Genomic DNA, 26646 nt, shown 5'->3' with positions numbered 1-26646 from the left:
AAAAATATATTATATGAAACAATTTCACAAGATTAAACAATTTCATGAAAAAATTTCATAAGATTAAACAATGAAATCGACAGATGAAGGTGGTTTGCACGGTTTACACAAATGAGGGCGGTTTTCATATGATCACTCCTCTATATATATATATATATATATATATGTACGGATCGACGTAAATTCAAACGATGTAAGAAAACAATTAATCCAAAATATCACGCGGAGAAGCCAAAACATCCGAGGATGACGGGGGAGACCCGATTTACCGTTGGTTATGACGAACACAAAGTAAGTCATAAATCGACATTATAGAGCATCACTTACAGGTTTAATATCATCGACATCAACCTAAACCAGTCATGTAGTCGGTCGTGATCCTAAGCTCTTTATCTCAGAAATTACATAATAATCACAATGCCTATTTCCGAGTGGGTGGGAAGATGGCTTGGAAATTTACATAATGATCGCAATGCCTAAAAACCAACTTACGCCATCCTTCACACCAATACAGTGAAACGAATTTCATGCTTTTAAACCCACTATAATTTGGCGATATACTTGTATGTGGTAACATAAGCATTATAGCACTTACTCATCGATAAAGTTATACGTGAGTCCTAACACAAGTGAAATGATCCTTTTTGCTAATACAAGACTTCAAACTTGGGTATGAGGATTGTAAAGTTTAATGGTAACTACACTTTAGGAACGAGTATTTTACCAAGTGATTTAGAACATTTATCTAAACTCATCTTACCACTATAAACATGAATACCCAAGTTCGTTCTTTTGACCCGATAATGCTCATTTCATCTAAATAAGTACTATATGAAATTTTTAGGCATAAGGTAAGTAAAAGCTTCTTACAATAATGTAAATTTTCATAGAGAGGGGTTAAGATGAACTCACATAACGAAGAATCTTAAAATCTGGAACTAAAAGCTGCCGGCAGGAAGTCGAAGCAATGGAATCGCACTTCTACTCCATGAGACAGCAGGAACAGTGTTGGGCAGTAAGGAGTAAGCAGCACAGTCGCGCTGCAGGTAGTTGTTCAAGCACGGTGCAAAGAGGATAAACAGCACAACACAGCAGGGTGCTGTTTGCTGTGTGGCGAGGGACAGCAATAGTTGCTGTTTTGGCAAGGAAGGCGGAGAAAAACAACGCCTTACGGCCTGCTGTTTACTGCTGCTACTGCCGATAGGACTGAGAACGGCAAAAACGCAGCCTAACTTGTTGCTGCTGCTGTCGAGAGAGCCACAGAACAGCAAAACACAGGCTGTCTTGCTGCTGTTGCTGTCGAGAGAACCACGGAACAGCAAAAACGCAGTCTAACTTGCTGTTGCTGCTGTCGAGAGAACCACATAACAGCAAAAACGCAGCCTAACTTGCTGCTGTTGCGAGACGGAAGAGGGCAGCGACTGCTTCGGTTCTTCTTTCTGTTTCGTCGCCCCAAACAACAGCTAAGAGTGCTGCTTTTTACTTGCTGCTTTGATTTTCTGCTGTTTCCCTCACTAACAGCAGCTTGCTGCTTCTTCTTTCTTTATCTTTTTTTCTTTTCTTTCTCTTTTGCTGCACCCTCTTCCCCCTTAAACATCATCTCCATCTAATACATGAAGGTTAAGAACTTCTATGGAAAAGGGGAAACTTCAAGGAAAAGGGTTTAGATGAAAATGGGTGGGTCAGAAAAAGGTGTAGCTACCCTTTCCCTTTTCACTAAAGGGAAGAAGGACATGTAAGAAGAAAAATCCAGGTGTTACAATCTTTCCCACCTTGGATTAAATTTCGTCCTCGAAATCTTTGGTACACGAGAATAGGTGCGGGTAACGCCTCTTCAGATCTTCTTCTGCTTTCCATGTTACGTTTGATCCTCGATGATGCTTCCATTTCACCTTGACCATGACAACCTCCTTGTGCCTCAATACCTTGGTCTTGCTTTCCAAGATGGTTTCCGGTTCTTCCACGCATCGGTTGTTCTCATCTATGCGAATCTCCGAAAGTGGTATTACACTTTCTTCTTCCGCCAAGCACTTACGAAGGTAGCATACGTGGAATGTGTGGTGGATTCCGGCCATTTCAGGTGGCAGTTCTAATTGGTAAGCCTGAAGTCCCACCCTAGCCAAGACTTTAAACGGTCCAAGGAAACGGGGACTTAGCTTCCCACGCTTTCCAAAACGAATAATATCTTTACAAGGGGACACTTTTAGCATTACGCGGTCGCCCACTTGGAACTCTATAGGTCGGCTGCTCTTGTCCGCGTAACTCTTTTGTCGGTCCTGTGCTGCCTTCAAACGTTCCCGAACACATTTCACCTTGCCACCGTGCAACTTTAGACCATTAGATCATTAACTTATAAAGTTGATCAATGAATATAAATTAGTCTTACGGGTCTCACAAAAAATCATTGATCTCACGTGAACCCAACCCTATTATATATATATATATTTAGAACTACCCTTGTTTTTAACATATTCTTAACTCCTCATATCAAGTATATGAATCTTAAATGTTCTCCTATATATAAAAACAATAAGAGATGCTCTTAATTGTTTATGTATTTTGGTAATGGATTGAGTTCAAGTAAGAAGGAGAATTAAGGTGAGAAACGTAAGAAATGATTTCCGTTCTTGGATGCACATTAGGATGATACTGAGATGAGATGCACCGTATTGATCTTCGTATTAAACGCGATTCATGGAAGAGTTTGATATTAACGATGATCAAAGGTCCAGATTCTCTCTTATGCTTCTTATCTTAACTCTCATTCTCATATGATTCTTCATCATAGCTGTAATTGAATATCTAAAATCAAATTAGTGTTGTTTGAATAATGATGTATATTAAGATGAGATGCACCGAATCAATCCTTGCATCAAGCATGATTCATAGATGGATTTGAGATTAAAGATGATCAATTGTCCAGATCCATTCTTACGCTTCTCACTTTAACTATTATTCTCACATGAGTCTTAGGGGCCGTTTGCTTAAATGTTTACCCGTTAAGCGCTTATCGTTATGAGTCAACACTGTAATTTATTTTACCGGATAAGATTCTAGTATATTAAAATTGTATTGTATGCAACAATTTACCCGGTAAGCACTTACTCGGGGTAAGAGTCTTCATCATCACTTACCGAGTAAGATCATTTATCTTTATCATTGCTCTTACCGGGTAAGATTTGACCCTTGCCATATTCATCCGATAAGAAAAATTACCTAATAAATACTTACCGGATAAATATTTGGATAAACGACCCCTTAGTATTACGGTAATTTAGATGATTTTTCCAAAAACATAAAAAAAAAATACATAAAATTCATTTTGCAATGGTAGCACTTGTACCATGACGCAATGCACTCAATTTAAGGGTCCACCTTTTCTAGCGTGACTTCTTTAAACGGACAACTTGACAACCACCAATACCATCACATAATCCGACGTCACCGTCACCGTCACCACCACCACCACCGCCATTGCCACCGGCCGCCCTTATTTGACTTGAGCGAAGTAGAAATTAACGAAGAGAATTCATTCATCGGAGATGATGAAGTGTGTCTCTTGCAAGGATGAGTACGGCGCAGTTGATGCCGGCACTTGCAGGGAGTGTTACGAGGAGGCGAGCGAGACTGAGGAAGAACTGAAGCTCGAGATTGAAGAACTAAAGGCAAAAGTGAACTTCCTCCGCTTCTGGGCCCCACTCGACTCCCGCCCTCACCATTATCACCGATCTACCAATCCCTGCTTCACCGACGTCCTTCTGGTGGCTTTTGACGAAGATTCCGGCAAACCGATCGCCAATTCCGTTCCAGTCCCGGCCAATAAGGCCGTTTTGGTCAGTACCTATTTCCCCGTGACTTGCTTTCAAAGCACAATAATTTCATACTCACAAGTGCTGCGGATGCTCATTTTCTAATTTCGTACCAATGTTTTTTCTATAGGTAGCAATTTTTTAGCTCTAATGTAGTTAGAAATTCCTCTCTACATTTATTAAGATTTCAAATGACTTTTGCGGTTCAATGTTTTGTTCATATGGCCTCATACTCGAACCAGGAAGTGAGGGGGTAGCAAGGGTTTGCGGAATGAACATGAATTTAAAATAATTTTTCAAGCACTACCAAAAGGTCATTTTACAAGTTTCTAGTTGACATGACATAATTTGTTTTCATTTTGGGCATTTCGTACCATTTTTTACATGGAAAATCCTGCCTTTTCTTTTTAATTTGGATGCATTTGATATATACATATAATATATATATATATATATAGAGAGAGAGAGGGGGGAAGGATCAAACGAGAACAACATGCAAAACATTAATGGTCAAAGAAAGTGTCAGGATGATTTGTGGCAGCGTCTTCAGGTCATCGGGCAAGGTCGTCTGAATCACACGTGATTTTGTATGCGATGTTAGTGTAAAATCACATGTGATTCACCCGTTTTCGTGTTCTTTTAAATAAGTATCGTGATTTTACATTAATGGTCAAAAAAAGTGTCCGGACGACTTGTGGCTGCGTCTTCAGGTCACGGGGCAAGGTCGCCTGAATCACACGTGATTTTGTATGCGATGTTAATGTAAAATCACATGTGATTCAACCGTTTTCGTTTTCTTTTAAATAGGTACCGTTCTCGTTTGATCCTCCCCTCCCTCTCTCTCTCTCTCTCTATATATATATATATATATTATGAGTAATCATTTTTTACCATCAATCTTGTATTTTGACTTTTAAAGAACTACAAGTGGGATTGCTTATAGATATGATTAATTTCTAGTACAATTAAGTTTGAGGTGGTCATATAGACAATTATATGATGATCTTTCTTTGTGTTATGTGTTATTACAAGATAAAGAACGTCAATGAGTCCTTTCATGCACAAACTATGTATCCTCTTAGTCTTGCTTGTATCCAAAGCCCATTGTTTATTTTTCTGTTTCTGATAGTATAGGGACCATACAGCTTTCAAATATTGTGTTGTCTAGAAAATGATTGTAACAGTTTCCTAAAACATGTTTTAAAGTATTTTGGTCTATGAGTTGGTTTGTGTTGAGCAGTTGTTGTTGCCATTGTTTCGCTTCTGTTTTTGGTGTTGGTATTGTTGTGAATGACTTGAATTGGGAAATACTTTTTATGTTAAGATTTTTTTTGTGCACACATATGTTTAGGGGCGCACAAAAACCCGACCAACCTGTCGAACCCAACCCAACCTGAAGCCACCCGATGCCTAAATGAGTTGTAAATTCTTAAACCGTTGGTATTGGGTTGGAATTGGGTTAGGGTTATTTGAACGCAATCCAACCTAATTAACCCAATACCCGATTGTTAAGTCCCTAATTAATATATACATTAGACCATTAATATGGTGAAAAAGGGGAAGGAATGGACGAACTGCTAGCACTCTAGGAGAGGAAAGCAAAGTTCGCAAATGTTGAAGTAGAAGGTTAGAATGAATAAATGTTTTATCCATTCTAAACATTAATCTTTTAATGTTTGAGCACTTATTCAGATCGACATGTTTTTCTAAAGTCAGGGGACAGAGATTAATCTCGTGTTGTCAGCTACCGTACATGGACGGATTTTGTCGGGCATGGTGATGAAACACCAGAACATATTAGCAACAATTGCTTCTTAGGTCAGTAACACTTCTGCCACCTTCCCCATCCAAAGTGCTCATTTTGAGGCTATAGATTTAAGGAGGGAGCCTAAATAGGACTGGTTCTTGTTTCTTTCGTATTTTGAACTCTCTTGTTAGTAGCACCGATAGTCTTTTGTCATTTGTCGCTTTTTGCTCCATTAGGCTTCTATCCAGTGGTCTAAAACTCACCGCCTAAGCGGCTGCCTTGGCATTAATCTTTCTTCTATCACTGCAATAGGTAGCTTAATTGGCTATCTAGGAGTTAAAGGTCCCCCAGCGCCTTAGTTTAGCAACTAATGATTGAATTTAAGCTTTTCTCACTAAACTTACACTTCCGCTTAATCCCTGCTTAAACGATTAAGTGCTAGAACGCCAGTCAGCTGTCTATCTCCACTTAATGCTTTTTAGAACACCACCTCTATCTCAACATTTTGCTAAGCAAAAGATTATATTCACATCCACATTCCCTGATCCAACCCTCCTATGTTTAGGTAGCATACTATGGCTTTCGACTGCTCAACATCCCCTACTTCTCACAATGCTTCTAGCTAGCTAGTTTTGTTTGACCTAGAAAAGGTGTCTGCTCCATGTGTTTAAACGTTAAAAGATTAATGTTCCACAACTTATAGAAATGTTGCAGTATATTGCGTATGTAGTCAAATTGCCACCAATTATACTAAGCCACTAATGATAGAATATGTTTTCACTCTTCTGGGAATACAATCCATTTGGGTGAAAAAACAAAATTTTGAAAGTCTTCTTGTGACCAAGATGCAAACCGTAAAAAGACCTGTATGTGTAGATTTCTTGCTCCTATGAGATAATGGGTAGGAGTGAGGTAATTTGTGTGAAGAAACTGTGAGCAAGTTCCCAGGGCACATGCAGAGACGTTGGCAGAGTTGAATGTAAAAGTGGTAGATAGGAATTCTATAGCCATTGTTTATGGATGAGTCTACATCCTACCTAGAAAGGCTGGAGTTCGTACATTCGATAATTTTGTAAACCATGATATGTTATTTTGGGTCAGAAGAAATATTGTATAGGCGTTTTATTAATCTTGATAGGATTGCTAGGATAGGGCATATTGCACTTGGGCAAATTGTTCACATCTGCATTATGGATGAGGGTTGAAGGTTGAGTCAGCTTCTTTTACTTCTCACCATTAGCATCCTTGTCATCCCCCCCTCAGCTCGTCCCTCAAATCCTTTTAGGTTTCTTCTGGCTTTAATCGACACATATCCTCCTTTGGGATTGAAGAGATTTTGGAGGGGCTTTTGTTATTCTGAATAAGAGTGCGGTTAAGGATTGAAGGTCTAGTCATCTCCCTTTACACCTAACCTATTAGCATTCTTCTCATCATCCTCAGCTCCACTCTTGGCAATCCCTTCCACATTTGTTTCTTTTGGTTTACAGACCGACCTACAACATTTCCTCTTTTTTGTCTGGATTTACGAAAGCTTAGGCTGCTAAAATCTATGGAGTCCAACTGATCTCCCCCTCAATTATACATATTAATTGAAATTCATTTCAGAACTAAATATGACAACACAAACAGAGTAGGCTAACTGGTAAAAAGCAAAAAAGGACATTGGATAGTAGAGATTTAATGATAAAGGGAATGGGGACAGTTCTCAGAAACAAAAAAATTTAAATGCTGAAAGGTTGCGTAGTTTTGTAGTGACCTGCATTCATTGACAAGCCCTTCCAAGTCTCTCTCTTCTGGTACCAGGTCCCGAACGCATTTCTGCTTTTGGGCTGAAATTATGAAAGGTTAGCCTGGTAAAATCCATGTAGCCCAACGAATCCCCCCCCCCCCAAAAAAAAAATGTGACACTGGAATCAAAACTCAATAAAAACTAAATCTGCAATATGAGAATGACTAATCAGAGTAGGCTGATGGGAAAAGGCAGAAGTATAGTGGATGGACGAGATTAAATGATAAAGGCATTGGTGCCCGGATCAGAAATGAAACAGTCGAAATTGTGAAATATTATTTAACTGTGGAATATGAATTAAGAAAGACAAAAGTAAATAGCAGCAATCATTGCGAAGAGGCAGTATGTGTGAAGCAAACCTATTGGCAGAAGATATTGATTTGTCACATGTCACAAAGTAAAACGGCAAACAATGTGCAATTTCAAATATAAATAAAAATGGCATGGAGAAGTTCGATTTAAGAAGGTATAGGAGGGGACTTGAGTCACGTCAAAGAAACTAGCTCCCATAATGTAATTCAAGATAGACAATCACCTAAGCTATCAAATTCTGCCTCAGCATTTGGGACAGTTGGTCCAACTGCATGGATCCTAGACATGTGCTTAGGGTATGTCATTCAGATCCCCTCACAAAGGGTACCTGAACCTTCTAATCGTTGGATGACGTGAGGGGGCCTCCTAGAGAAAAGAAGCTTTTTTTAGAGGGGTTGGGGGTAGAGAACAATCCTATCCATAAAATCAAACGCTGCAACAAAGATATTCAAAGGAACTCCCAACACCAATTGTAAATGACTCTCAATGGGAATAAGATGGGATCATGTTCCTGAAGAGTATCCACCCATGATGGCTGTGGAACCGGTGCGGTGGCAGCGCTCCTGAGGGTGTCACATACCCTTATTGCCAAAGAGTAAGATGAAAGACTACTAGAAGAGTATGGAAGACTCTACCACAGAAGACCTCTGTGATATGTTAGTGCATCATGACATGAAAAGTGTACTTGCATACAAAAGTAGCCTTCAACAAGAAAGGAAAGTGAACCATAATGAATTTATTCTCTGTTAAGCTCTCACTAATCTTTGTTGTAATATCTTAATATGATTGTTCTTTATAGGTCATATTGGTTTGTTTTCACAAGGTATTTGATCAATGTTGAAGTGATGAGAGAACTGAAAACACATACCCATCAAATTTGGTTCACCAACCACACTTGTATTTTCGTTCATTTGTTAATATTGGAAGATGCAGAAACGAGGATGTTATGCTGGACTTGCAGACAGATCATGTTGGACATGATACCATACGAGGTTTCCTGGGTAGAGTTAGAGTTCCTCAATTGAGGGAGGGAAGATTGTGGTGATTTGGGCACATTCGTACGAGATAGATGRSGACAMTGGTSRAGGGGRKGAAGAGAGGCGGGGCTAGGAGAATGTGGGTTGAGCAGCTGACAGCACTAGACGTTTCCTAAAGGTAAAGGAAAGGTCTTTGTACATCCTACCCTTCCCGGACCCCACTTCGAGTGTCAATTTTTTGCTACATGTGTGCCAACTTTTTGCCACCAAGTTGGCAGCGGAAACTCGACATATTTGCTAAGTTTTATGGCCTATCCAATCACTTCCGTGCTACTACAGTTATATTCGGCTTACCTTTTTAATTTTCAATGCTTGTTTTTGGTGTTTCCCTGCTTCTTTATATGCCTCGATTTGTCCTATCCACTATTCTTTATTTTGGCCTATTCCTATGACTCTTCATATGCCTATCTTTAAAATCTGAATAATTCAACTTACTTTCTGCAATTATCATCAACGGGTTTAATTTATGTTTACTATATGGATGAACAGGCGAGCCGTTCACCGGTTTTCAGAGCCATGCTTGAAACCGAAATGGAAGAAAGCCTGAGTGGTACCATCAAACTAAGTGATGTATCATATGACGCCCTGCGTGCCTTCGTGAACTATCTGTATACAGCCGAAGCATGTCTTGATGACGAAATGGCATGTGATCTATTAGTGTTGGGTGACAAATACGAAGTGAAGCATCTCAAGAATTACTGTGAGAAATTCTTGATTGCGAAACTGAATTGGGAGACTTCACTTATGAGCTACTCGTTTGCTCATCAGCATAATGCGAATAACTTGCTTGAAGCTGCGTTATCGTTGATTCTGGACAACATGGACCAACTAAGTAAGCGTGAAGAATACGTGGAGCTCCTCGAGAAAGATCCTCGGCTTCTTGTGGAAATTTATGAAGCCTATTTGTCTAAACAGGTTAATACTGCTGCTGCTGCTGGTGGCCATGATGACAAGGTAACTCTACTTCTGCACATTACTTTGGATGAGAAAGTTTAAACCATTTGGGAGTTGAATAATAAATTTCATTTCCCATCAATCATTTTAAGATATATTACTCTTTTTAATTAATAAAATGACAATTTTACCCTTAACAACAGAAAGACTAAAGACTAATGAATTTTCCATATCATAATTAAGGGTAAATTGGAAAATAGATATTTCTTTCGGACAAACTAAATTAGAAATATAGACACTTATTTTGGGAGGAAGGTAGAATTCCCTCCATCCTAAAATAAATCTTCATATTTATATTTTAGTTTGTACCAAAATAAGTATCTACTTTCAAAAATTGATGTTTACTTTCGCATTCTATCCTTAATTATAAGATGGTACAAATTTCTTTTTATTATCAAGGGTAAAATTGCCATTTAACTTATAAATAGTTTAATTATTACACATTTCTAAATCTGTGTGCATTTTTCATGGGGTAGGCTAAATGCACCGTACCTACTAATTTTCTCTTCACACATCAACATCAACTTTTTACATTTTCAATGTATAATTTGACTTGATTATGATAAAAGAGGTGCATATAGCAACACCCTTTTTATAGTATTATTCTTTACGGAGAGAATAACTAGATACTGTTATGTGTTTGTATGATTGGTGGGACCAGAAGGAGACATGAAAGTGTAGTATTGTGTCACAAGTCCAACACAATTTCATAGCTTCTAACACCTTTTTTGCCTATGTGTGTGCAATAAAAGAAGAAAAAGGTTTGTGGATAAACCCTACTCCGAAACTTGCGTACCAGAAGAAAACATGACGCCATTAGCATATGATCGATTCAAGGACCGGAGAGGCCACAAATTTGAACCTCAATTCATACAATCAATAGGAAGTTTCAAGAAACTCCACGTTTTCAACAAGAGACGGAAATACTCTATAAAATGATCAAGATGAGATCGACATGATGCACCAAATGATGGTGCTGTGAATATTTGTAACTTTGGTTGTTACTTTGAACTGTAGTTTTTATATTTTCGTTATTTGGCTCGTTAGCTTACCTTTTGGTTATGTGTTCCTATATGGGTCGTGATCGGATCGTTTGCTACGTGTTGAACATGAATGCTAGCGGTTTAACGCTTATGATGTGCTGCGATTGTTTATTGAGAACAATACTTTTAGGATATGCAGTTTTGAAATTACAAGATGGTCATCATGATTTGCTAAAACGTCTGGATTTGGTACCTTTCTCCAACAGTTGTTAAAAACGTTTGTATATGGTACCTTTCTCCAACGGTTGTTAAAAACGTCCGTATTTGGTACCTTTCTCTAACGGTTGTTAAAAACGTCCTTAAGGGGGAGGCATATTTTTTTTTGTCTTTTAGCAAATCAAAATCGATTTTATGATTTTGATCCATGTGGTTTTTGATTGGGTAAAAGACGGAAAAAATCGATAAAAAGATGGAAATGTCTTCCATTTAACGTAATATTTTTAACGTCCGTTAGAGGAAAGGATCAAATCCAAATACCTTTACAAACAACAATGACCATCTTATAATTTTAAAACTACAAAGAACGGAAAGTGTTATTTTTGACAAACCAATGAACAAATTTGTAGTTTACTCTATCAAAATTATCAATCATGACACCATATGTGATTCACAAATTTTTTCAATTTTGTATTATTAAATGGCTTTTTTAAATACTCTTTATGTGTTAAAACATAAAAAGAATCATTGTGAATCATTCTAAAGTTCATTTTTCTAGTAAGTTTACAAATCTAAGGTGTGGTTGGCAGTATGTTTTTAGATGGAATTTGAATTTGAATGAATTGAAATGAAATGTTGTTAAGCTTGATTACTTGTTTGGTTGACAGACATTGAAATAAAGTCTGTTAAGGAATTAAAATCTGTCTGTCTGGTTCATAGAATGCAGCTTTGGAATTGAAATGAAATATTGGTAAATGATCAAAATGCTTTTTTTTGAAAATTTTAATTTTTTTAAAAACTAAAAATACTTTAATAAAAATAATTATTTAATATGTAAGACTATAAAATACACAACCCGAATATAATCATAAGCCAAACAACGTAACTAAATCGACGGTGGTCGGTTTAATCGAAGGTGGTCGGCGATGGTCCGCAGTGGTTCAGATGGTGGTGGTCGGCAATGGTTCAGATCGATGATGGTCCATGGTGGTTCAGATGAATGTGGTCAACGGTGGTTAAGATCGGTGGTTGTGGTGGCGGTTCAGATCGGTGGTGGCGGCGATGGCGGTTCAGATCGGTGGTTGTTCAAATCGTTAATGGTCGGCGATGTTCTGCAGTGATTCAGATTGGTGGTAGTCGCTGGTGGTCGGCAGTGGTTCAGATTGGTGGTAGTTCATATAGGGGGTGGTTCATGTCGACGATGGATCAGATCGATGATCGTCAGTAGTGGTTCAGATCGGCAGTAGCCGATGGTGATTCAGATCGATGGTAGTTGGCGGTGGTTCAGATCGATGGTGGTCCATAGTGGTTCAAATGGCGAGGGTCGACAATGGTTCAGATCGATGGTGGTCAATGGTGGTTCAGATGGCGGGGATCGACGGTGGTTCAGATCAAGGGTGGATCAGATCGGTGGTGGTTCAGATGGCGGTGATCGGCGGTGGTCTAGATCGGTGGTGGTCGGCAGTGGTTCATATCAGCGGGGTTCAGATCGGTGGTGATCGGTGGTAGTCGATGGTGGCGGTCGGCGGTGGTCGGCGGTGATTCAGATCGACAGTGGTCGAAGGTGGTCGACCATGGTCATGTTGGATTTTATGACTTATGAGATTAAGGTATATTGGATTAAGGGCATTTTTGGTATATTATGAAATACATAATTTCATTCTATCAAAATACCATGTAGTTGCTAAGGAATGTTAAATTCATTTATCTGTGGAATTTGTAGGATTTTTAAGATTTCTTTCGTGAAAAAGAATGAACTAAACGAAGAAATGGAATTTGGTCAACGAAATTCAACATTTCAATTCAATCAGATTCCTTCAGAATCTACGAACAAAGGTGACTGACTTTTTTGTGTGCCTATTTATTGTTTAGTTGAAATTAATAGTTTAGTTTCAATTTACAACTTTAGCATTTTTAACATTGAATTAATCAATAAATATACTTTATTAAATAATATTCCTACCTTTTTAAAAATGGTATAAATTAAAGGTAACAATTTTGTACCAAATCAAATTAACCAATATGTGTATCAACCGCATCGATTTAATCAATATCAAATACAGCTGATTGATAGTATTTTATCAAGTATGTAAATTTAGTTGGTACATGGTATTAGAAGTCACATACCACGACAGTACCATAACAACGACTTATTTAATTATTTATTAGTTTATGTATTAAATATTAAACATGATAACTTTAATTACTTAATTTACACGTTTGAATATTTGCAAGTTTTATACCTTGGAATAAAATATCCTTAAACATCATATGTTCTATCTAAAAAACTCAAAGCTTAAACCAAATGGGAAATTTTCATTTATGTAACTTGGAAATTGGTATAAGATTAGTAACATGTAACACCAAAAAAATTGGTATCAAATACAGTTAATTAATATATGATATAAAATTTTACATACCAGTACATAATATTAAATAATTGTTAATATTATGATATCGTATCAACGTTTTTTAAAGATATTTTTGAGACGTGTTCTATGAATGCATTTTTTATAAGACAATTGTTTTTGTAAGACATTTTCTTTCAACAATGTCAAAAGATTAATAGGACATTTTATTTGAAAAATGTCCTAAAAATAGTGTTAAGACGTCCATAAACATTCTATTTAACTTATTGTAACGTTTTTACATATGATTCACAGTTACTTGATTACATAAATTTAAGTCCTATAAAATAGTCTATTAGAACAACTAGACAATTTTGGTTTCTTATAAACCCGATTTTGTTGTAAGCCAAACATAGTGCATCTACTTGAAAACAGGGTCTAGGGACAAGATGCATACAAAAGTATCCTCTACTTCAAAGGGTCGAACAACTATCATGACCCGACTTACGAGTAAAAAGTAAGCACAGAAAAAGAAAAAAGAATCATTTAATCTATATATAACAACATGTAAGAAGCTACACTAAGAAACCGGAGATGCCTGTTTTTTATACGGGGTTTTTCTCTCCGACCACGTAGCGGTTCTCGGAAATGCTGAGGCCCGAGGAATGAAGTTGTTTCCGTTTCTTGATGAGATGTAACGCAGTTTGCCTATCCTCCTTTGCCTCCACGGAATCAGGCTGCATCAACATTGAATTTAATATGGTTGACGTATTGTAGAGACATTAAACTCTGAAGCTAATTCGAGGACATCGGAAATTAACAGATTAAGATTTCAAGCAGGACAAAGGATCAAATTGTGCCGTCGGCTTTACTTGCAGATATGTAGTGTACCAAAGGGCCTTTCACATGGCAGTATCCGGACCTTTGGCCTCTCAAGAGGTTAGGTGTTCAAACTTCACCAAAGTTGAGGAGGGTATATGAGTTTATTTGTCACATTTGCAGTATATGAATGTTATATACTTTAAAAAGAAAAAAAGATATATATAATGATCCAACACCCCCTTTAAAAGTTTGGATTTGAATCCTACATTCATGTCTTGTTCAATAAATTCTAGGCATTTGTCGTCAGACAGACAACAAAAGTTTTACGCTTTCGGGCATGGTTTTTAAGGTCTTCTAGGAAAAGAAGAAAACACAGCGAATGTAGAAGGATATTATACTACGCGAGCTCAAGATGCTAAGAAATCCGTCTTGTTTTCAACTTGTGATGCTGAGTTCAGTTTATTCAGACATCTTCATATTTTCGCAAAACATATACTCCCTCCATCCCAACATAAACGTCTACATTTCTATTTGTATTTGTCCCAGAAAGTGTCTAGTTTCAAAAATAGATACCTAAATTTCCAAATCTACCCTTAACTAATGCACAAATATTTAAGAGTTGTAAGATAGATAAATTAATCAAGAGTAAAGTAGTCCTTTGATTAACTTATGTTTCATTTTTATTGTGGACACTTAATCTTGGACGAAGGGATTAAAACGCATCTAGCCAAATGCCCTTACAAAAATAATTGTTCATGTTTTCAAATACGTATGCCCTCATGTATGCTGAACTTCTTTTTCTGGTAATTGTTTTAAAATTAAAGAAATTTGCATTATATATGATAAGTTTGAACTAATAGTGTCGAAATTTTTACAGGAACTAAAGAGGCCTTTTTTCCAAACATACATCACATAAGGTCTGCTAGAAGAAAGATTATTAAGAAGAGGCTTCCTACACACAAACAGTTTAGGTCCACTAATTTCTAGGTATTAACTTCCCAAACAATTTATCGGATCAAAGGGCTTATACACACGCGCATTATATACACACACACATATGTATATATCTAAATAAGAAAGGATGTTATAAAAGCTTGAACATTTCTAGTAAATATACTTGAGGCTCAACTGAATCATCAGAGAATATTGTATGGATAGAAGTTGTACCTTAATAGCTAATGCTGTGTCAAAGCTCTCTATGGCACTATCAGGCTCCCCATAGTTTAGCTGCGCCCTACCAAGTGTAACCCACGCCTGCACGAACAGAGAAAAGAACAAATAGTTAAATAACCCAATATAATTACACTAAACCGTTTCATCAAGCTGGATACGTCATTCTTCATAACCGACTAATAGCTGAATATGAGGTAAATTACATCAACTCATTCCCAGACACACAACTGTTTAACCCAAAACCCTTGTCACAACACAACTTCTAGAGGCATTCAGAGTTGGTTTTGGAATATATTGGGACTAGAAGAAAATCAAGGAAATATTTACTCCATACAATAACAAAGTGATTAAATTTTAGATCTTAAATGCGTTACTTTAACTACAAAATTGGCATGAGTTGTAAAACTATATGATAAGATCTTATATAACCAATTAGTTTCTGTATCAAGTAATAATAGATAGATAATTTGTGGTGTTATATTTGTAATATAACCCATATCAAGTCTATAATGAAATACCAGGTTAGAACTCAAAACACCAAAATGTTGCTCTCTTTAAGGAGAAGGTGAAGTATCATCTAGCATTAAGAGCACTTGCATTATATAAAATGAGCACAAGCGGGAACACCAACCCCTCTCCTGTGTTAATTTAGAAAGGTATATTTTAATAAAAGGTAAGTCAAGGTGAAGACTCCGATTATTTTGAAGCATGCCGTAGTCAGCAAGTAACAACGTGCCTCCTTCAGCACTAGGAAAATCTATCAAACATGCATAACGCCAGGACAGTTTTATATATGCTATGATGTTTGATCAACTCTCTTACTATTTCCCATGTGTGCATACGTGTCCCCGGCAACGGGCAGATGAAGAAAGAACAGGTTCCACTATGATGAATAGTGGCATCCTTTTTTGAAGTATATAATATTTACATGCAGAAAATGAAACTCACACACACTCCCCACCCTTGGTAAGGTTGGAACCCTTGGCCTATAGGAAGGTTTGGGCCTATAGGAAGGTTTGGTTGCCAGATACCCCTAGGCCCAAGGCCCAAGGCCCTTTGGTTATGTAATGCATGATATATGCATTTGCAACATAGTTTAGGTAAATGGCATAACAAATACAGGCTTTTAGAATAATTAATCAATGGCAAGGGGTGGTGGTTGTATAATACTAAAATATTTCGTTACAACATTAAGAATGAAGGAAATCTTTTTGGAAACCTATTTTGTGAGGTGATAATTGTATGTAATAAGAAAGATAAGGTTATCTTGTCCATAAGATGTATAAACTTCGCTTAGCAGTTAACACCGTGTGTGGACAAACCTCACACCCAGAGAGTGCAGCAAGTACCATGATCTTCACTTTAGTTGCTATACATCAAATAGATGTGTAAAAGCCTTTCAAATAGGAATCATGCAGTGTACAAGAAACGACTTGAATCCTTAGATTGACCTTAGGAGAGATCATTTGGCAAGAAGGGAATGGTCACCTAGTTTGCAAGTTAAGAATGACTTTTGTGATGAAGCATACATCAGGACACGAGTTATTATAAAGTTCCAGACCGTTATCACTACATCTAATTTTATGGAATATGTTGTGCATCTGTTGTAAATACCTTAAGATCGGTGAAAGCAAACATATTTTTATATACATTCATATTTTGCTTGCAAGTTCTGATATGAAGGATACAGTAACACATTATTTTCATCATCATAGATATTCATCCTGATGAGTCCCTAGCATCACGTTGTCCCTATTACCGAGATCATTTTGGAGAGACTTATGACTTGGTTTTTAACCCTTTGCAACACCTATCATCAATGGTGAAAAGAGGAGTTTGAGGTAATGTCGACAGACTAATTTATTATATATTTTTGCTACGCAGTTGTTTGTGTTCTATTTAAAATATGTCTGTAGGTAAATTAGTAGATTGACCTTAAGAAGGATCATTAGGCAAGAAGAACGGTAATCAAAGATGATCAGCTACCAATAGGAGGTAACAACCAGCTGTATAGCGATTGTGGTGGTCATGCAGCCACATTATGATAAAACTTATGGGGTGGAAACTAAAGGCATGGACCATTCCTGCAGTTCTCTTTATTATGTGGGCTAATGCAGTGCTTTTTTGGAAGTGTTGCATATCATAACAACTGATTGTATGTCTTATCCTCATTGGTCACCACACCCTTATTCCATTTTTCCACATTCCTAAATTGGTCTATCCCGAAATGACAAAATGGTATCTCCACACCTACATCCTTGCTATTTCATGAAAAAGCCATACGTTCATGTTGATCCCTAGTGTAGCTCTATCTCTGTCGAAAATACTTCATGTCACCCACTGGTCCTGGTCCTGGCACACAGCATTATTCGGCCTTAAATATCATTTATCGTCCTGATATACCTCCACGGTACTCCACCCTACTACAGACTCTTCCATATCATAGGCCATTTCTAAGTCTATGAAACACCATGTGTAAGTCGTTACTACCCTCTCTATACTTCTCCATGAGGTGTCTGCGGAAGTGGATTGCCTTAATCATCAACCTCCCTGGCATAAAGCCAAATTGGTTTTCTGTCACCTGCATTTCGCGTTGCCTTGGCCTCAATCACTCGCTTCCCTAATTTAATGGTGTGGCTAAATAGCTTAGTACCACAATACTTGCCACAATGTTGTGTGTCGCTTTTCTTCTTATATACGCGACCCTCTTCCTAAATACCTCTATTACGGCGGCCCCTTTCAGGTTCTTCCACAGGAACCTCGATCTAGCCTCCTTCGCTCCCTCCAATGCAACCCCTCTTGTATAAGTCTATTGTCATCAATTTGAGCTACGAAGATGATACAATCTAGGATGGCTAAGGTTGGATTCAATCCAACTTTCAACCAGAAACGTACCACCAAGAACAACTAATAGAAGAATGGCTGTTGAAGGAGAATTATGTACAACTCATAATGAGGAAGTGAGGGAAAGTCATAGAGGAATATTGTTTACTTCATGCCTCAATAGGTAAATAATACGCACATATATAGGAATCTGTAACAGACTACAAAAGCAGTTGGGACCACTACCATAATGTGACTTGTTCATTACAATTATATCTAACTTGTACCAATACCCCCTCCTTGAGAGGATCCTTGACCCCAAGGATCAAAAGATGGATACACGGAAGCAATCTGCTCAGCAGATTCCCAAGTTGCTTCTTCAATAGAGCTGCCTTCCCGTTTGATTAACCACTCAATATAAGCGCGACCATGGCTTTTGACTGTCTGAATGTCTAATAAGGCAGAGGTTTGCCTAGAAGCGGAGTGGATAAGCGAAGGAGGGAGATCAGTGACAGAATTTAAGGAACCATGGTGGCATTTGAGGAGTGATACATAGATTGTGGGGCGAATGGAGGTGTGCGGAGGGAGTTGGAGTGTATAAGCCACTTGCATCACTCGTGCAATAATAGGATAAGGGCCATAGTATTTAGCAGCAAGCTTTTGATTGGTTCTGAATTCCACAAAAGATTGTCTATATGGTTGGAGCTTAAGATAGAAACAATCTCCAACAGAAAATTCCCTTTCTGAACGATGCTTATCTGCCATTTGTTTCATCTTGTTTTGGGCTTTAGATAAGTTGTGTTTGAGCACAACAATAGTGTCTTCTCTAGCTGATAAACTTCGAGCCATGTCATCAACTTTACTCTCCCCTGGTAGGTAGGGTAAATGCAGCGGGGGTGGCTGATCATAAACGACTTCATATGGGGTGGTTCTAGAAGCTGTGTGGTAATTACTATTGTACCAAAACTCAGCTAGAGGCAACCATTTATGCCATTCAGAAGGTTTGGAGAAGCACATACATCTGAGATAACCTTCTAGACGCCTGTTTAAAACCTCGGTTTGACTGTCTGATTGAGGGCGATAAGCACTTGAAAGGTTTTGATCAATAACCTGTATTGCCAACAATTCCTTCCAAAAGGTGCTAAGGAAAATTTTGTCTCGATTAGAAACTATGGACTTCGGAAAGCCATACAGTTTATAAATGTTGTTGAGGAACACTTGAGCAACATCCAACGCAGAAAATGGGTGTTTAAGGGCCATGAAGTGAGCATGTTTACTCAAACGATCAACAACCACCAAAATGACATTTTTTCCTTCCGAAGTGGGTATCCCCTTGATGAAATCCATAGGTATATGTTCCCAAATAGTTTCTGGTATGGGTAGAGGTTGTAGCAGGCACGGATATGCAGCTAAGTCTGACTTGCATTGTTGACACACCTTGCAATTTCGGATATACTCACTTACATCATTCTTGAGTTTTGGGCAAACGAACAATCGAGCAATTCTTTTCATGGTCACTGTGACACCTGAACGACCACCTCGAAAAGAATCGTGCATCCAATGTAAAATTTTGTTCTTTAACTCCTTGTGCTCACCGATAACCAATTTATTTCTTCTTTGAAGTTGATCTTCTCTCCAGCTGTACTTGGGATGTGCCATACTGTTTTCCTTTAACTCTTGAATCAGGATTTTCAGCTTAGCATCCTTCTCCCAACTCTCTCTTATCGTCCCCATTAAATCAGAATCAATGGAAGAAACTGCTAACTGGAAGAGTTCATTATGAGCAATTCGTGACAAAGCATCTGCAGCTTTGTTCTCGACACCCTTTTTATATTGAATCTCGAAGTCAAACCCCAACAACTTAGAAAGCCAATTCCGCTGGAAAGGGGTAGAATGTTTATTCTCTAACAGATACTTGTGACTCCCTTGATCGGTCTTTATAATGAAATGCCTGTCTAACAAGTTTTGGCTCCACTTTGGTACCGCGTGAATAATGGCCAACAATTCTCTTTCATAAGTTGACAGTGTCATGTGTTTGGTTGAAAGAGCTTTACTACTGAAAGCAACAGGGTGTCCTTTCTGCATCAGCATTGCCCCAATACCGTGACCAGAAGCATCTGTCTCAATTGTGAACGGGGACTTGTAGTCAGGTAAGGCCAACACAGGAGGCCACACCATAGTTTCTTTCAACTGAATGAAGGACTTTTCTGCATCCATAGTCCACTGGAACACATCTTTTTTTAGCAGTTGTGTAAGTGGTTTAGCCAAGGTACCATAACTCTTAACAAATCGTCTATAATACCCCGTCAAACCCAAAAAAAAATCTCAATTGCTTGATGTTTTTGGGTGTTGGCCACTCCTTGATTGCCTTAATCTTGCTAGGGTCAGTAGCTACCCCTTCATGTGAGATAATATGTCCCAGATATTCCACTTGAGTTGCCCCAAAAGCACATTTGTTCAATTTGAGCAGCAACGAGTGTTGCTGTAAGATGGAAAAGATGGTCGCCAGGTGTTTCAAGTGCGTATCACAATCTGACTATATATGAGAATGTCATTGAAAACACCAACATAAATTTCCTCAAGTAAGGTTGAAGATATGATTCATGAGACTCTGAAAGGTGGAGGGGTGCATTAGTTAGCCCAAATGGCATAACTAGGAACTCATAATGCCACAATGACTTCTAAAAGCCATTTTGTATATCTTCTGGGTGCATTCGAATCTGATAGTACCCAGATTTGAGATCCAATTTAGAGAAATACCTGGTACCAAATAGTTCATCCAGCAGCTCTTCCACCAGGGGAATAGGAAACCTATCTGGGATAATTGCTTTCTTTAGAGCCCTGTAGTTGATGCACATCCTCCATCCACCATCCTCCATCTTTTTTCTTTACGAGGACCACGGGTGATGCAAAGGCACTGGAGCTAGGTTGAATAACACCCTGTTCCAGTAACTCCTGAGTGAGTTGCTCTATCACATCTTTTTGAACTAAGGGGTAGCGATAAGGGTGTAAGTTGACTGGAGTAGATCTGGTTTTAGTGGTATGCAATGATTGAAACCTTTCCTGAAAGGAGGTAATCCTTTTGGGTCTTGAAAAATGCCTTCATAATGATCCAGGAGCTGTCTGATGTCTGGTGGAATGCCATGATCTTCTTGCATTGAATGAGCATGCAATTCAGCAGTAGGCATATCTTCATAACATTATTTGAAGCATTGATAATTCTCACCCTCCCCATTTTACTGAGACCCACTGACTTTATACCCTTACTGGTAGCTCCCCTTAACCCAAGTCTCTTCCCTTGTACTTGGAAATCAATTGTGTGGTTTGAGAAGTCAAAAAGTACCATGCCTAATAATGTAAAAATTTAACTCCTAGACCCTAGTAATATGTCCCATTCCCCGAGTGGCATTAGGAACACATCAGCAATGAACTCTATCCCTTGCATTTTCTGTAAAAATCCTTCATCCATGGTATCACAGGCCACCTTGTTTCCATCAACCACTCTTACCGACATGGGATTTTTCTTTGACAACTTGCACCCCAACTTCAATGCCAGATTAGTATCCATAAAGTTACGGATACTGCCAGTGTCCAATAGAAGTTGGAGGTTCCTCTTTCCTGCGTTGTCCCGTAACCCTCATGGTTTGGTAATCAGCTACCCCTGCCAAGGCATGCATTGATATCTGGGCTATTTCTTGGACAACGTCCTCTGCGACCATTTCCTCTCCATCATCTCCTTCTTCATCTTCTGATTGGAGATGATACAATTGGGGCCTCTTTCCTTTACGACGGTGTCCATACACATACTTCTCGTCACAGAAAAAAAACAAAGACCCTTCGATCTTTTTTAGTCAAATTCTGCAGGGGTTAAGGTTCTTCGAGTGGTAGTGGGTTTCTGTAAAATCGGGACTGCTTTGGGTGGATTATGGAAGGGTTTAGGGGGTTGGTTGGGTGGTTTCCAGATGAACTTTCCAGTATATTTTTTATTCCAGCTGCTACTGGTTTGTAGGGTTGGCATTAACAGGTTCTTTGGATTTCCCTTCCCTTTTTGTTTCATAAGGTTAGCTTAATGGATTTTGGCAAGAGCGTAGGCCTGATGTGTAGTAGTTGGGTTAAACATCCTCACGAGACTCCTAATATCATCTTCAAGTCCAGTAATAAAGCAACTCAATGCATTAGCAGGTGAGAGTTGTAACCTGCAATTGATGTCTTTGACTGAAGTAATCTGTCCTAACTCCATTAATTCTGCCATTGGATCATCAAATACCTCCCCATACCTACCAGTGACATCGATTTCAACTGCTACCAGGTAGGGTTGACAAAATTCCTATCCTTCATATACCCCTGATGCCATTGCAGAGCAATTCCTTCTAAATGAATGGACGCCAATGGGACTTTGGTATTTTCATGGATTTGATCTAATTGAAAGAATTGGTGGACCTTATGTAACCATGACTTCAAATCCTCACCTCCAAACTTAGGGAATTTAATTTTTGTAAGACGAGATGAACATTGATGAGGGTTTCCTATCAGGTTACTTAGTTTTTGACCAGACATCATGGAATTTTTAGACACAGGAATCGATCCATCATTATTTTTCGATCTCTCGTCTCCAAACCCTGTAGAGTTTCCCTTCAATTTGAGATTATCGGCCATGATTTGGGACATTTGTACAGAAATCCCAGTAAACAGATCACTTATTTCTGAAACTGCTCGTGAATTTTCAGAAATTCGTAAGTTCTGTTGTTGGTTATTACATTCAAGTCTAATTCCAAATCTTCCAGTGCAGATTTGAGTATTACCTCAATGTTTTGTGTAGATGATTGAGCTTCCGAATCATCACTTGAGCCTTGGACATTAGACCATTTTTCCGATCCCAACGTTTCTGTGTTCACCCCTTGTCTCTTTGTCATATTTCTGGTGATTGCAATGATTGCGGTCCAAGGAGCGTATTGCTCTGATACCAATGATAATCTAGGATGGCTAAGTTTGGATTCAATACAACGTTCAACCAGAAACGTACCACCAAGAACAAGTAATAGAAGAATAGTTGTTGAAGGAGAATTACGTACAACTCATAACGAGAAAGTGAGAGAGCGTCATAGAGGGATATTGTTTATTCATGCCTCAATAGGTATATCATACGCCCATATATAGGAATCTATAACAGACTACAAAAGCAGTTGGGACCACTACCATAATGTGACGTGTCCATTACAATTATATCCAACTTGTATCAGAAGACTTGTATCAGAAGAACACGTCTCCCCTGAGAACACCTCTCAAACCCCTGCAAGCTCTGCAGTCCCGGCTACATATAAGGAGGTAATCAATTTGGATGTTATGCCCCCCACTCTAAGGTCATCACTTATCACCACATGTGTTCTAAAGCAAGAGATTGACACCACTAGATCATACACAATTGCGAAATCCAGGAGGGTATGGCCTCCTTCATTCCTCACATCAAAGCTATCACCACCATGAGCTTTAATAAGAAGAAACGAAAAGAAAGCAACAGAAACACTCAATATACAAGTACAATGGATGAATGTTAACAATGTACTATAATACAAAAAGTTACAGACCTCAGCCCATGAAGGCTCCAATTGAGTGGCACCTGCATAATTGAGTAAAAATAAAAAACATGGGGTAAATCAAACTGCATTTCTGCCATACCTTGCACAATAAGAAATTACAGTATAATTTTTGTTGCAGTGGGCTAGTTGGTCCATATTTGATAAGAGTTAAATAAAGAGTAGCATATATATGGTACTGAATGCATAAGCATCGTTCAAATCAAGAAAATAGGCCCATTCAAAATGTAATGGAAATGTTACCCATCTAATCCTCACAAGTTGAAGAACTTGATGCATCGTGTTCACCCTTCACTACGCTCTTTCTTGTTTTTTTGTTTTATAGCTAAAAGACCAAAAAAAGATAAGCTATATATAGAACAGATAATGTGCTTCAGAGGGTGTCAATTTCGGGGACGGGATACAGTGGTAGTTGCGATTTCCTTTGATTTAGATAGATTTAGGCTAATTGATATTATTTTGTTTCCTTCTATTACTTTGGTTTCTTTTATTCTCCATAGGTAGTCCATATATCATAGTTTTCTCCTTAGGATAGAAGACATGTTTTCTCTCAAACGCTTAATGCTTTAAAAATTACAAAAAATTAATTTAGAGATATAAACCTGTAGACTTATGGATATCACATGGTTCTTATGATCAGCTGTAAAAGGGTTCCCAAGACTATAGATGAACAACATGAAAGATCAAGTCAATATATACATTGAACACAACACATTCATGAGAACAAGAATATAAGATATCAAACAAATTAGTAATAGATACGCACGAGTTGCTGCCAGTAGGGACTTCCATGTTTCTCCAATTTCAAGTAAAACTTGAGCCTTCTCCTCATGTAAAGTTGCCCTCTCAGGCATCAAAGTGATAGCAGCTTCCCACTTTCCAAGTGCTTCACGGTATTTTCCCAACTTCAATGTTTGAAATAAGCAAAAATGAAGAAAAATTTAATAACGTAAGAAAGAAGTACAGATTCAAATACATGACGATAAGCAGGACAGCAGCAGCATGGTGCCAGCAATAATAGTATGGCCGAAAGTATAGTTGTTCTGATTACTACAATTAAAATGTAAAATTTTCAATCATTTTTGTAGTCCAACCGTTGTAGCCTGATATTTTTTTCACTTGCTGCAGGAAGTTCTCTTATAAACAGGGAACTAGCCACTAGATTTATACTGTAGTCCCCCACCCTGTATTTTAGTGTCCCACTTTATCTTACCTTTCTCCAAGTACCGAAAAATCAACAGCCTACATTAACATCCTAATCCAGAAAGCATTCACTAGATTCTTACAAAAATGGAACTTTGCATGCCCTGAGATTAAAGATGCTATGAAGGTTGAACCACGTTAAGCTAAGTAATGTTAATCAAGCAAGTGTTGAATAGTCAAATTCATACGAATGAATCTGAAATAATTATCATAGCATTCTTTGATTTGGCACACTGAGAAATGGGAAAGGCAGCAAATCTTGAAGTTGTGTTCGTCATGCAAGAATACAGGATTTTCATGACTGTCATTTCCTTACAGGGAACACATCCTACAGTCGTCTTTTTTTTCCATGAGAGACACATATCCTATTGTATGTCTTCGAACATCAAAAGACACAAGGGAGAATGATCATATCTACAAAAGCCAATAATACCAAGCAGCCATTGAATTTTGTTAGCATATATTTATCGTACATATTTAGGGATTAAATTTGTCATCATTGCATAGTATACATAGGTATATATTATCTTCTTTACCTTTGTATAATTATCGTCTTCTTTAATCAAATATCAGCAGAGAAGCTTTCTCCATGGCCTCTATCTCTTGGTCAATTGTTTCAACATAAGCCATATTTATAACATGAAATGAGACCTATAGGTATGTTATCTTTATCTTAGCTCATCTCGTATTGTTTCGAATCATCAATTGAGTTTTCCTGATTGATTCCCCTTCTCTTTACTCTCAATCTGATTTCTTCATATCAATACATGATTTTGTGTATTTGATGTTAATACTCTTGAAATCAGCTAAGAAAACATACATATCTCATTCGGCTGTTGGCCGTTGCAAGCCGTCTCTGGCAGAAGTACTCGAACCCATACAACTCTTCAAGCAACTTGTCCAAGTCGCCTTTCTTAAGTCTCCTTCAGTCACTCAACTTCAGAATTGCTATTAAACCCTCTGTCCACCAACTCCATCTTGTCTTCTTCACCATTTTTTATCCCTGATGCCATCTCCTCTTCCTCATCAAGTCTGAAGCTACTCCAAGTAACTTTCCCCCAATTTACATCATCATGGATGGCTTGATTAAGTTCTATGGACTAGTCATCTAAAGGCTCCATGCTAGCTATGGAGATGCCTTACATCAAAATTAGTTTTTCCAAGTGCAAAACTAATGTGAATTTCTTTAAATTTACCATCACCATCAAGTTTTTCCTTGTATGGTTCTCTTGGTAGAGCACAAGAATGGAATTTGGAGAATATTGAAAGGAAAGTGGCCAAAGCTAGAATTTTCGTAAGTCTGGTGGAACGATACCATTATGTTATGTTTCAAAACTCCAATTCCATGGCTTGGATTTCAAATTGGAGAGCAATTAGTTTGGAATTTGAACCAACAGTTGCTTTATTCTGACATCAAACACTACTTTAAAGCATATTCAACAAAACCTAGGTACTGCAAAGGTGAAAGATTACCTCTGCAAGCTTGTTCCCTTGTGCTTCAAACGATTCGGCAAGTCGGATCGTCTCGTCAACAGGAGAAACCGCCGTAGACGGTTGGGCAGAACCATCATCTCCAGCTTTACATCGTTCTTCATCGGTGCTGGTTAATTCTTCTTGATCGAATGGAAGGTGAGAGATGGTTGTGATGGGGCGCTTATTGTTCTTGTTCTTCCATGTGAGTTTCATCATTTCTTCAGCACTTCCTTTCGTTCCAAGTCTTGAGGTTTGCAGCCGGTGGCTTACCTCACAAAGTGTGTAGCTATTTGCACCCGCGCTCATATATATATATATATATATATATATATATATATATATATATATATATATATATATATA

General features: G+C 38.1%; 2 protein-coding genes across 2 annotated transcripts; one reads left to right on the top strand and one right to left on the bottom strand.

Moving 5' to 3' along the window:
- The first annotated feature begins 3471 nt into the window (after positions 1 to 3471).
- LOC112511876 (BTB/POZ domain-containing protein At4g08455) lies at positions 3472 to 10812 on the top strand. The gene is made up of 3 exons (XM_025117704.1): positions 3472 to 3833; positions 9184 to 9648; positions 10401 to 10812. Exons 1-3 carry the CDS (start codon positions 3543 to 3545, stop codon positions 10419 to 10421), a joined length of 777 nt encoding a protein of 258 aa, XP_024973472.1. The 5' UTR covers positions 3472 to 3542; the 3' UTR covers positions 10422 to 10812.
- A 2738-nt stretch (positions 10813 to 13550) lies between these two features.
- Positions 13551 to 26564, bottom strand: LOC112511109 (tetratricopeptide repeat protein 33). The gene is made up of 5 exons (XM_025116550.1): positions 26284 to 26564; positions 24374 to 24512; positions 23599 to 23630; positions 15185 to 15271; positions 13551 to 13932 (listed from the first exon to the last, which is right to left on the bottom strand). Exons 1-5 carry the CDS (start codon positions 26497 to 26499, stop codon positions 13801 to 13803), a joined length of 606 nt encoding a protein of 201 aa, XP_024972318.1. The 5' UTR covers positions 26500 to 26564; the 3' UTR covers positions 13551 to 13800.
- Positions 26565 to 26646: the final 82 nt, after the last annotated feature.

The sequence above is a fragment of the Cynara cardunculus genome (genome assembly GCF_001531365.2).
Source record: "Cynara cardunculus var. scolymus isolate 2C chromosome LG 4, CcrdV1, whole genome shotgun sequence".
NCBI classification, from domain to species: domain Eukaryota; kingdom Viridiplantae; phylum Streptophyta; class Magnoliopsida; order Asterales; family Asteraceae; genus Cynara; species Cynara cardunculus.
Note: the sequence above shows the minus strand (reverse complement) of the source record. Positions and strands in the feature narration are given on the sequence as shown.

What these genes read in the sequence shown, in the direction of transcription:
- LOC112511109 (XM_025116550.1), bottom strand. Translation starts at nt 26,499, where the DNA reads ATGATGAAACTCACATGGAAGAACAAGAACAATAAGCGCCCCATCACA. An exon ending in AAGGGAACAAGCTTGCAGAG is followed by an intron (nt 24,513 to 26,283) that starts GTAATCTTTCAC and finishes CAAACATTGAAG; the next exon opens with TTGGGAAAATACCGTGAAGC. An exon ending in GTCCCTACTGGCAGCAACTC is followed by an intron (nt 23,631 to 24,373) that starts GTGCGTATCTAT and finishes TCAATTATGCAG; the next exon opens with GTGCCACTCAATTGGAGCCT.
- LOC112511876 (XM_025117704.1), top strand. Translation starts at nt 3,543, where the DNA reads ATGATGAAGTGTGTCTCTTGCAAGGATGAGTACGGCGCAGTTGATGCC. An exon ending in CGGCCAATAAGGCCGTTTTG is followed by an intron (nt 3,834 to 9,183) that starts GTCAGTACCTAT and finishes ATGGATGAACAG; the next exon opens with GCGAGCCGTTCACCGGTTTT. An exon ending in CTGGTGGCCATGATGACAAG is followed by an intron (nt 9,649 to 10,400) that starts GTAACTCTACTT and finishes GTGCAATAAAAG; the next exon opens with AAGAAAAAGGTTTGTGGATA.